At 44.4% G+C, this 12,703-nt stretch overlaps 1 protein-coding gene across 2 annotated transcripts in view; it reads right to left on the bottom strand.

The window, feature by feature from the left end:
• LOC311149599 (interleukin-1 receptor-associated kinase 1-like) overlaps window positions 1-12,703 on the bottom strand; it is a 38,883-nt gene that overhangs the window by 10,048 nt on the left and 16,132 nt on the right. For both annotated transcript variants that reach the window (XM_084186774.1, XM_084186773.1), the window contains exons 6-8: window positions 9,677-9,741; window positions 6,960-7,074; window positions 5,004-5,116 (exon numbers count right to left, since the gene is read on the bottom strand). In XM_084186774.1, coding sequence (XP_084042900.1) covers window positions 5,004-5,116; window positions 6,960-7,074; window positions 9,677-9,741 — 293 coding nt within the window. The remainder of the gene's footprint in view (window positions 1-5,003; window positions 5,117-6,959; window positions 7,075-9,676; window positions 9,742-12,703) is intronic.

Here is a 12,703-nt window from a genome sequence, read left to right on the forward strand (position 1 = left end):
ATATTGGCTACTATCTAGCTACTACCCTCTCCTTACTGTCCTGATATTGGCTACCATCTAGCTACTACCCTCTCCTTACTGTCCTGATATTGGCTACTATCTAGCTACTACCCTCTCCTTACTGTCCTGATATTGGCTACTATCTAGCTACTACCCTCTCCTTACTGTCCTGATATTGGCTACCATCTAGCTACTACCCTATCCTTACTGGCCTGATATTGGCTACCATCTAGCTACTACCCTCTCCTTACTGTCCTGATATTGGCTACTACCCTCTCCTTACTGTCCTGATATTGGCTACTATCTAGCTACTACCCTCTCCTTACTGTCCTGATATTGGCTACCATCTAGCTACTACCCTCTCCTTACTGTCCTGATATTGGCTACTATCTAGCTACTACCCTCTCCTTACTGTCCTGATATTGGCTACCATCTAGCTACTACCCTCTCCTTACTGGCCTGATATTGGCTACCATCTAGCTACTACCCTCTCCTTACTGTCCTGATATTGGCTACCATCTAGCTACTACCCTATCCTTACTGGCCTGATATTGGCTACTATCTAGCTACTACCCTCTCCTTACTGTCCTGATATTGGCTACTATCTAGCTACTACCCTCTCCTTACTGGCCTGATATTGGCTACTATCTAGCTACTACCCTCTCCTTACTGTCCTGATATTGGCTACCATCTAGCTACTACCCTCTCCTTACTGTCCTGATATTGGCTACTATCTAGCTACTACCCTCTCCTTACTGTCCTGATATTGGCTACTATCTAGCTACTACCCTCTCCTTACTGTCCTGATATTGGCTACCATCTAGCTACTACCCTATCCTTACTGGCCTGATATTGGCTACTATCTAGCTACTACCCTCTCCTTACTGTCCTGATATTGGCTACTATCTAGCTACTACCCTATCCTTACTGGCCTGATATTGGCTACTATCTAGCTACTACCCTCTCCTTACTGTCCTGATATTGGCTACTACCCTCTCCTTACTGTCCTGATATTGGCTACCATCTAGCTACTACCCTCTCCTTACTGTCCTGATATTGGCTACCATCTAGCTACTACCCTCTCCTTACTGTCCTGATATTGGCTACTATCTAGCTACTACCCTCTCCTTACTGTCCTGATATTGGCTACTATCTAGCTACTACCCTCTCCTTACTGTCCTGATATTGGCTACTATCTAGCTACTACCCTCTCCTTACTGTCCTGATATTGGCTACTATCTAGCTACTACCCTATCCTTACTGGCCTGATATTGGCTACTATCTAGCTACTACCCTCTCCTTACTGTCCTGATATTGGCTACTATCTAGCTACTACCCTCTCCTTACTGTCCTGATATTGGCTACTATCTAGCTACTACCCTCTCCTTACTGTCCTGATATTGGCTACTATCTAGCTACTACCCTCTCCTTACTGGCCTGATATTGGCTACTATCTAGCTACTACCCTCTCCTTACTGTCCTGATATTGGCTACCATCTAGCTACTACCCTCTCCTTACTGGCCTGATATTGGCTACTATCTAGCTACTACCCTCTCCTTACTGTCCTGATATTGGCTACCATCTAGCTACTACCCTCTCCTTACTGGCCTGATATTGGCTACCATCTAGCTACTACCCTCTCCTTACTGTCCTGATATTGGCTACCATCTAGCTACTACCCTCTCCTTACTGTCCTGATATTGGCTACCATCTAGCTACTACCCTCTCCTTACTGTCCTGATATTGGCTACTATCTAGCTACTACCTCTCCTTACTGTCCTGATATTGGCTACTATCTAGCTACTACCCTCTCCTTACTGGCCTGATATTGGCTACCATCTAGCTACTACCCTATCCTTACTGTCCTGATATTGGCTACCATCTAGCTACTACCCTCTCCTTACTGGCCTGATATTGGCTACTATCTAGCTACTACCCTCTCCTTACTGTCCTGATATTGGCTACTATCTAGCTACTACCCTATCCTTACTGTCCTGATATTGGCTACTATCTAGCTACTACCCTCTCCTTACTGTCCTGATATTGGCTACTATCTAGCTACTACCCTCTCCTTACTGTCCTGATATTGGCTACTATCTAGCTACTACCCTCTCCTTACTGTCCTGATATTGGCTACTATCTAGCTACTACCCTCTCCTTACTGTCCTGATATTGGCTACTATCTAGCTACTACCCTCTCCTTACTGTCCTGATATTGGCTACCATCTAGCTACTACCCTATCCTTACTGTGGCAAGTGGGAGTGAAGGACACTTTGCCCCATGTTGTTGTGTGGTCGGCTACCAGTGCAAACTCTCCCCGACTATCACGGCGACATCCAGATGGCTACTAGTTCCAAATACTAATATTACAAGTTATTTATCGTATAGGCAACTATCCTCCTCTATCTAGTGGGATGGGAAAAAAAAAAAAAAACTGGCCACGTTAGCTTACGCCAGCAACGTAAAACAGCTGCCTGGTGGGAAGCAACTCACGTCTGCAAGCACACGCCTCTTCGCCCAACCATATCGCTTCGCTCCGGCAGACCTGTCGCCCACAGCGAAAAGGCTAGCAAGCACCTTTGATACAAAACCGTCGCATTGGGGTCATTCACACCGGCTTGTCATTACGTTAGCTGATTGACATGTCACGGTGACATCCAGATGGTGACCAATACTACAAGTTGTGTCTCCCTCGCCCGTCAAAATAAAACACAACTTTATTTTACACGTTTTAACTAGCTCCATGCTGCTGTTGTTGCCAGCACAAACTAGGTAGCTGGAAGGGCTCATCAGGACGACTGACTGAACTAAATCCATTCTTCTCCACTCGACTCTCAGCTGCGCGACAAACAGTGCATTCGTAAAGTATTCAGACCCCTTGACTTTTTCCATATTTTGTTAAGTTACAGCCTTATTAAAAAACAGATCAAAGAAAATAACAAAAATCCTCAATCTACACACAATACCCCATAATGAAAGCCAAAACAGATGTAGACATTTTTTGCAAATTTATTCAAAATAAACTGAAATGCCTTATTTACATAAGTATTCAGACCCTTTGCTATGAAACTCGATATGGAGCTCAGGTGCATCCTGTTTCCATTGATCATCCTTGAGATGTTTCTACAACTTGATTGGAGTCCAACTGTGGTAAATTCAATTGATTAGACATGATTTGGAAAGGCACACACCTGTCTATATAAGGTCCCACAGTTTGCAGTGCACGTCAGAGCAAAAACCAAGCCATGAGGTCGAAGGAATTGTCCGTAGAGCTCCGAGACAGGATTTTGATGAGTCACAGATCTGGGGAAGGGTACCAAACAATTTGCTGCAGCATTGAAGGTCCCCAAGGAACACAGTGGCCTCCATCATTCTTAAATGGAAGACGTTTGGAACTACCAAGACTCTTCCTAGAGCTGGCCGCCCGGCCAAACTGAGCAATCGGGGGAGAAGGGCCTTGGTCAGGGAGGTGATCAAGAACCCGATGGTCACTCTGACAGAGCTCCAGTTCCTCGGCAGAGATGGGAGAACCTTCCAGAAGGACAACCATCTCTGCAGCACTCCACCAATCAGGCCTTTATGGTAGAGTGGCCAGACGGAAGCCACTCCTCAGTAAAAGGCACATGACAGCCCACTTGGAGTTTGCCAAAAGGCACCTAAAGCACTCTCAGACCATGAGAAACAAGATTCTCTGGTCTGATGAAACCAAGATTTAACTCTTTGGCCTGAATGCCAAGCGTCACATCTGGAGGAAACCTGGCACCATCCCTACGGTGAAGCATGGCGGTGGCAGCATCATGCTGTGGGGATGTTGCAGTCTCCCGAGTGGCACAGTGGTCTAAGGCACTGCATCGCAGTGCAAGCTGTGCCACTAGAGATCCTGGTTCGAATCCAGGCTCTGTCGTAGCCGGCCGCGACCGGGAGACCCATGGGGCGGCGCGCACAATTGGCCCAGCGTCGTCCAGGGTAGGGGAGGGATTTGGCCGGCAGGGGATGTAGCTCAGTTGGTAGAGCATGGCGTTTGCAACGCCAGGGTTGTGGGTTCGATAAAATAATGCATGTACTAACTGTAAGTCGCTCTGGATAAGAGCGTCTGCTAAATGACTAAAATGTAAATGTAAATGTAATGTTATTCAGCAAAGTACTGAGAGATCCTTGATGAGCGCACTCAGGACCTCAGACTGGGGTCAAGGTTCACCTTCCAACAGGACAACGACCCTAAGCACACAGCCAAGACAATGCAGGAGTGGCTTCGGGACAAGTCTCTGAATGTCCTTGAGTGGCCCAGCCAGAGCCCGGACTTGAAAACGATCGTACATCTCTGGAGAGACCTGAAAATTGCTGCGCAGTGACGCTCCCCATCCAACCTGACAGAGCTTGAGAGGATCTGCAGAGAAGAATGGGAGAAACTCCCCAAATACAGGTGTGCCAAGCTTGTAGCGTCACACCCAAGAAGACTCGAGGCTGTAATTGCTGCCAAAAGTGCTTCAACAAAGTACTGAGTAAAGGGTCTGAATACTTATGTAAATGTGACATTACAGTATTTTTGCAAAAATTTCTAAAAACCTGTTTTTGCTTTGTCATTATGGGGTATTGTGTGTAGATTGATGAGGGGAAAAAACCAATTTAAATCAATTTTAGAATAAGGCTGTAAGGGAAAAAAATGTGGAAAAAGTCAAGGGGTCTGAATACTTTCCGACTGCGCTGTACGTCATCAATTTGGGCACCAGGCGTTTCCGTATAGCCTCTCCCTCCTAGAAGTTGTTTGTGCGACTTCAAAATGAGGGGAGTTGTACAAAAATTCATCAGCAACTGGATCGTCTCTTACAAATCTAACTTATCAGAATATCAAAGTTGATAAGACCATGTAGGCTGGCTCTGGCCCAACCCATCGGTTTCTAGGAACAATAAGAACATTCTAGAAATCATCGGGGAGGGAGGCAAATCCAGAAGAATGGTGGAAGAGAAACGTCATGTGGATGGGTAGCCAGGAAAACCTACCTCTTGACGTCTCCGTGTATGAGCTGGGGAGAGGAAGAGTGGAGGAACTGGATGGCTCTGGCTGTGCCCAGCAACACACTGACACACTGTGGCCAGAAGAGGGCAGCACTAGCCTGAGGGAGGGACACACACGTAGACGGACAGTCAACACACACCAACACATTATATTCCAGGTTCCAGCCTTGTGTCATGTCCTCCTTTCCTATTGTTTAATAAGCTGTCTCAATAACAGTCCCCGTCTCTCCATATAGCTGTCCCCGTCCCCATATACAGTTGAAATCAGAAGTTTACATACACCTTTTTACAAACACCTAAAAACTCAGTTTTTAACAATTCCTGACATTTAATCCTAGTAAAAATTCCCTGTCTTAGGTCAGTTAGGATCACCACTTTATTTTAAGAATGTGTAATGTCAGAATAACAGTAGAGAGAATGATTTATTTCAGCTTTTATTTATTTTATCACATTCCCAATGGGTCAGAAGTTTACATACACTCAATTAGTATTTGGTAGCGTTGCCTTTAAATTGTTTAACTTGGGTCAAACGTTTCAGGTAGCCTTCCACAAGCTTCCCACAATAAGTTGGGTGAATTTTGGCCCATTCCTCCTGACAGAGCTGGTGTAACTGAGTCAGGTTTGTAGGCCTCCTTGCTCGCACAAGCTTTTTCAGTTCTGCCCACAAATTTTCTATAGGATTGAGGTCAGGGCTTTGTGATGGCCACTTCAATACCTTGACTTTGTTGTCCTTAAGCCATTTTGCCACAACTTTGGAAATACACTTGGGGTCATTGTCCATTTGGAAGACCCATTTGCGACCAAGCTTTAACTTCCTGACTGATGTCTTGAGATGTTGCGTCAATATATCCACATCATTTTCCTTCCTCATGATGCTATCTATTTTGTGAAGTGCACCAGTCCCTCCTGCAGCAAAGCACCCCCACAGCGTGATGCTGCCACCCCCATGCTTCACGGTTGGGATGGTGTTCTTGGGCTTGCAAGCAACCCCCTTTTTCCTCCAAACATAACAATGGTCATTATGGCCAAACAGTTCTATTTTTGTTTCATCAGACCAGAGGACATTTCTCCAAAAAGTACAATCTTTGTCCCCATGTGCAGTTGCAAACCGTAGTCTGGCTTTTTTATGGCGGTTTTGGAGCAGTGGCTACTTCCTTGTTGAGCAGCCTTTCAGGTTATGTCGATATAGGACTCGTTTTACTGTGGATATAGATACTTTTGTACCTGTTTCCTCCAGCATCTTCACAAGGTCCTTTGCTGTTGTTCTGGGATTGATTTGCACTTTTCGCACCAAAGTACGTTCATCTCTAAGAGACAGAACTTGTCTCCTTCCTGAGCGGTATGACGGCTGCATGGTCCCATGGTATTTATACTTGCGTACTATTGTTCGTACAGATGAATGTGGTACCTTCAGGCGTTTGGAAATTGCTCCCAAGGATGAACCAGACTTGTGGAGGTCTACAATTTTCTTCTGAGGTCTTGGCTGATTTCTTTTGATTTTCCCATGATGTCAAGCAAAGAGGCACTGAGTTTGAAGGTAGGCCTTGAAATACATCCACAGGTACACCTTCAATTGACTAAAATTATGTCAAATTAGCCTATCAGAAGCTTCTAAAGCACTGACATCATTTTCTGGAATTTTCCAAGCTGTTTAAAAGCACAGTCAACTTAGTGTATGTAAACTTCTGACCCACTGGAATTGTGATACAGTGAATTATAAGTTAAATAATCTGTCTGTAAACAATTGTTGGAAAAATGACTTGTGTCATGCACAATGTGGATGTCCTAACCGACTTGCCAAAACTATAGTTTGTTAACAAGAAATGTGTAGAGTGGTTGAAAAAACGAGTTTTAATGATTCCAACCTGAGTGTATGTAAACTTCCAACTGTAGCTGTCCCCGTCAATGTTCTTTAGTTTTAAAAGATAAAAATAGACTGACCTGGTTGTGCAGCTGGTCTTCCAGAGAGCCGTTGGGCATGAAGACATAGAGCAGACAGTGGGCTCCTCGTCCGATACTGTAGCCCACAAGGTCCACTATATTGGGGTGTCTGTATCTGGGAGTGGAAAGGCACAGTTATTTTTCTGCCCATTGTCCGTGTCTTACAATGAAGAAGACACTTTTGACATGTAATTTCTTGGGGGGGGGGGGGAAGTCGTACAGATGGAGCAGCGCTTTATTCAACAATACGAGGAAGATTACCTGCTTGGCCGAAGAGAGACTCCCCACAGCAGACCAGCAGAAGAGAGAGAGACTCACCACAGCAGACCAGCAGAAGAGAGAGACTCCCCACAGCAGAAGAGAGAGACTCACCACAGCAGAAGAGAGAGAGAGAGAGAGACTCACCACAGCAGACCAGCAGAAGAGAGAGAGAGAGAGACTCCCCACAGCAGACCAGCAGAAGAGAGAGACTCCCCACAGCAGAAGAGAGAGACTCACCACAGCAGAAGAGAGAGACTCACCACAGCAGAAGAGAGAGACTCCCCACAGCAGAAGAGAGAGACTCCCCACAGCAGAAGAGAGAGACTCACCACAGCAGAAGAGAGAGACTCCCCACAGCAGAAGAGAGAGACTCACCACAGCAGAAGAGAGAGACTCACCACAGCAGAAGAGAGAGACTCACCACAGCAGAAGAGAGAGACTCACCACAGCAGAAGAGAGAGACTCACCACAGCAGACCAGCAGAAGAGAGAGACTCACCACAGCAGACCAGCAGAAGAGAGAGAGAGAGAGAGAGAGACTCACCACAGCAGAGAGAGACTCCCCACAGCAGACCAGCAGAAGAGAGAGACTCCCCACAGCAGACCAGCAGAAGCAACAGAAGGCTGAAGAGGACAGTATATAGGGAACTTCTGATTCTCCACCTGGGCTTTTCTTGGTCAGGCTTCTGTATGATGGTATGGCACACAATATGATGTATGTGGAGTAGGGCTGACCGGTACTTTCCTACTAGAGCTGACCCCATTTAGTCGACCGGTACTTTCCTACTAGAGCTGACCCCATTTAGTCGACTGGTACTTTCCTACTAGAGCTGACCCCATTTAGTCGACTGGTCGATTGTTTGGTCGATAGGCTGTTGGTCGACCGAGAATGTTTTAGTCGAGCAGTTTAAAAAAAATAAAAAGTTTTATGGCACGTCTTGATTGACGCACGTCTGAGTGGACTAATCCACTGCGGAGGCTCACCAGTACCACCTGTAGTATATTTACCATTAATTACCATCATTTATTATCTACAATGTTCGTTTGGTTACCGTAATTTCTGTTAATGCATTCAATATATTATTATTATTCCAGTCTTTTACAATTCTCGTTGTCGGAGTGGACACGTTGTTTGCAGAGCGCACAACCTCGGCTACAGAACCTCGGCTACACTTGTGAGAAACAAGTTTTGGTTTATTTAATTCCATTTACGAGTTCTGTCAATTTAGTCGTTGTCTTTTGTTTGTAGCGCTCCTGTCAACGTTGAGTAAGGACGCGCACCTGATTACGCATAGAACTAGACCACTAAATGACCTGTGGAGCTTCTCAAAGTAATTTTTTCTTTGCCTCAAAACAGCAAGTAAACAAAAGTCTGTTTTTACATCGATTGAAAATGACAATAGTTCCTCAATTTAGCCTATTTGCAAAATCTTTCTAGCCATCTCCCTTTCGATAGCCATTCAGCGTGAAAGGAGAAAAAAAAATATGTCACGCTCTGATCCGGTGGAAACCTGGTTTACTTCATCTCTTGCACAAATACAGCGGTGTCTGTCCGGGGCTCACTGGCGCAGGAAACTGAGGGTCCAGAATATTTTATACAACGTTGCAAGTTTGTTAGCCCTTGGGCTGGACCAGGTTGATAGTTGATACAATGTTTCAAGTTCATTGCAGACAGGCCATGCGTAGCCAATGTGATTAATTTTTTATCACCAATATTTTCTACCTGCAGGTGCAATGTTATTATTGGTTCGCTTTATTTAGGCTATTTTTATAGTTTTTATATACTTTTAGATTTCTACAATCTTCGTTTAGATAGAATTTACATTAAATCACATGACAATCGTTTTAAGATACAAATACTTTTTATAAAATAAATTTAACTGTTCCACGAAAATGTGCATATGAAAATTATAACAGATCGGTAGAATTGGTAAGATAAATTGGCAAAATGGAAAAGGTGGCCGGTCCCAGGTGTATTCTATTACAGGCAACTTCGGAAAAGTAATGGCAGAATCTGCAAAGGCCAGCAGCAAAGGGAGGGTGGTGGTTCGGGAACAGCTTTTTTTTCTTCTGGTTATGCCATCTTGATCTCTCGCTCCCTCTTGAGTCATTTGTGTCTTCATTATTAAAAAAATCGCAGTGCTTAAAGCATCAAACAAGCTCAGTAGCCTACATATAGTTGATTTTACTAAAACACATAGGGTGTGTCTATATAAAGGAAAAAAATCTATGTTTAAAAATTTCGACCAGTCGATTGGTCGAAAGAACACACGACTCTTGGTTGACCAAGATTTTTTATTTTTTTGTAGGGGCCAGGCCTATTTCCTACACAGATAACTTCTTAGAAAAGAGAGACAACCAAGAAGAATTGAAAGCAGAACGATGTTAAAGTGAGATGTCAGAGATAAAGAAGGAGAGGTTCTAAGACAAGAGTTTAAGAATGGACTGTCAGCTTACTGTGATAGTTTCTCCACTTCGGTCTTGAAGCTCTCCTTCACCACGCTCCAGTCTAGCAGAGAGTTCTACAAAGAGACACGAACAAGATCCCATTTAACAAACAGCATTTTACTGGCTTTCTTTTATTTAAAAATCATTCAAAATGACATTTACTGACCAGTTTAAAAACAGAAATAATAAAAGTAAATCATCAGTCGACATTTATACCGAGCAGTGTCTGAGGAAGGCCCGGAAAAATTGCCAAAAGACTTCAGCCGCAGACTATTCTCTCCATTACCGTCTGGCAAGCGGTACCGGAGCATCAGGTCTTGGACCAACATGCGCAGAGACAGCTTCTATCTCCACAGACTACCCGCACTGACTCATACTCTCAGGTCTCTATTCACAAGCACAATGTCACTCTCACGCTGCTGTTCCTGTTATTATTTATCCTGCTAACCAGTCACTTTTACCCCTGCCTACGTATACATACACTATACAGTGCATTGGGAAAGTATTCAGACCCCTTCCCCTTTTCCCACATTGTTACGTTACAGCCTTATTTTAAAAAAAATGGATTTTAAAAAGGTTTCCTCAAATCTACACACAATACCCCATACTGACGAAGTGAAAACAGATAAAGAAATGTTGGCATAAAAATAAAATGTGGGGATGTTTTTCCAGCGACAGGGACTGGGAGACTAGTCAGGATCGAGGGAAAGATGAACGGAGCAAAGTACTGAGAGATTCTTGATGAAAACCTGCTCCAGAGCGCTCAGGACCTCAGACTGGGGCGAAGGTTCACCTTCCAACAGGACAACGACCCTAAGCACACAGCCAAGACAACGCAGGAGTGGCTTCGGGACAAGTCTCTGAATGTCCTTGAGTGGCACAGCCAGAGCACGGACTTGAACCCGATCGTAAATCTCTGGAGAGACCTGAAAATAGCTGTATACTTTCTGAATGCACTGTATATACAAAAGTATGTGGACACCCCTTCAAATTAGTGAATTCGGCTATTTCAGCCACACCCGTTGCTGACAGGTGTATAAAATCGAGCACACAGCCATGCAATCTCCATAGACAAACATTGGCAGTAGAATGGCCCGTACTAAAGAGCTCAGTGACTTTCAACGTGGCACCGTCATAGGATGCCACCTGTCCAACAAGTCAGTTTGTCAAATTTCTGCCCTGCTAGAGATGCCCCGGTCCACTGTAAGTGCTGTTATTGTGAAGTGGAAACGTCTGGGAGCAACAACGGCTCAGCCGCGAAGTGGTAGGCCACACAAGCTCATAGAACGGGACCGTCAAGTGCTGAAGCTCGTAAAAATCGTCTGTCTTCAGTTGCAACACTCACTACAGAGTTCCAAACTGCCTTTGGAAGCAACGTCAACACAATAACTGTTTGAAGGGAGCTTCATGAAATGGGTTTCCATGGCCGAGCAGCCGCACACAAGCCTAAGATCACCATGCGCAATGCCAAATGTCGGCAGGAGTGGTGTAAAGCTCGCCGCCATTGGACTCTGGAGCAATGGAAACGCGTTCTCTGGAGTGATGAATCACTCTTCACCATCTGGCAGTCCGATGGACAAATCTGGGTTTGGCGGATGCCAGGAGAACGCTACCTGCCCGAATTCATAGTGCCAACTGTAATGTTTGGTGGAGGAGGAATAATGGTCTGGGGCAGTTTTTCATGGTTTGGGATAGGCCCCTTAGTTCCAGTGAAGGGAAATCTTAATGCTACAGCATACAATTAATTACATTCTAGATAATTCTGTGCTTCCAACTTTGTGGCAACAGTTTGGGGAAGGCCCTTTCCTGTTTCAGCATGACAATGCCCCCGTGCACAAAGCGAGGTCCATACAGAAATGGTTTGTCAAGATCGGTGTGGAAGAACTTGACTGGCCTGCACAAAGCCCTGGCCTCAACCACATCGAACACCTTTGGGATGAATTGGAACGCCGACTGCGAGCCAGGCCTAATCGCCCGACATCAGTGCCCAACCTCACTAATGCTTGTGACTGAATGGCAGCGATGTTCCAACATCTAGTGGAAAGCCTTCCCAGAAGAATGGAGGCTATTATAGCAGCAAAGGTGGGACCAACTCCATATTAATGTCCATGATTTTGGAATGGGATGTTCGACAAGCAGGTGTCCACATACACTACATTAACAAAAGTATCTAACCCCTACTACCATTGTATCCCTGCACATTGATAACATACTATAAAAAGGTACTGACCTTGTATAGTGTACATTCTCCTGTGTTTTACTTTGTTTTTATTCTTAGATGTTGTATATTTTTAGATATCTGACCTAGTATTGATTCAGTGCTCTTTAACCCTTTACACTGGTTCTCGTATACGGGTTGTGACTGACAGTCATTCTGAACCTGAGCAGCACACGCAACAAGAAGTTGCCCACATCCCTGCCGCTAATTGGGCAACTTCTGTAAAATGTTTTGTTGTCTTGAGTGATATAGAAATTAAAATATATACACAGGTTAAAAGTAAATGACTAAAATGTTCCACCCTTAAATATAGTTGTGAAATGTTCTTGTTTTTAAGTATGATTAGTACTTTCTTAGTAGTGACTAATTATTACACTCCGAAACCGTGCGAGATGTGTTAGAATCAACTACCTGGAAATGTGTGAGTGTAGGGCAAGTTGAGATTACATTGTGTTACTATTTAGCAATGTGAGTAGGAGTTAGGCCAGACAACAAAGGACAAGGAGAACTGGCTACAGACAACTGGGAAACCAAGATAACTGAGGAATTTAGGGAGGAGAGAGACTGTTAGGCTTGGAAGAGTGCATGTATGTATGTATGTATGTATGTATGTATGTATGTATGTATGTATGTATGTATGTATGTATGTATGTATGTATGTATGTATGTATGTATGTATGTATGTATGTATGTATGTATGTATGTATGTATGTATGTATGTATGTATGTATGTGTGTGTGTGTGTGTGTGTGTGTGTGTGTGTGTGTGTGTGTGTGTGTGTGTGTGTGTGTGTGTGTGTGTGTGTGTGTGTGTGTGTG

The sequence above is a fragment of the Coregonus lavaretus genome (genome assembly GCF_964263955.1).
Source record: "Coregonus lavaretus genome assembly, chromosome: 22".
Classification (NCBI taxonomy): Eukaryota; Metazoa; Chordata; class Actinopteri; order Salmoniformes; family Salmonidae; genus Coregonus; species Coregonus lavaretus.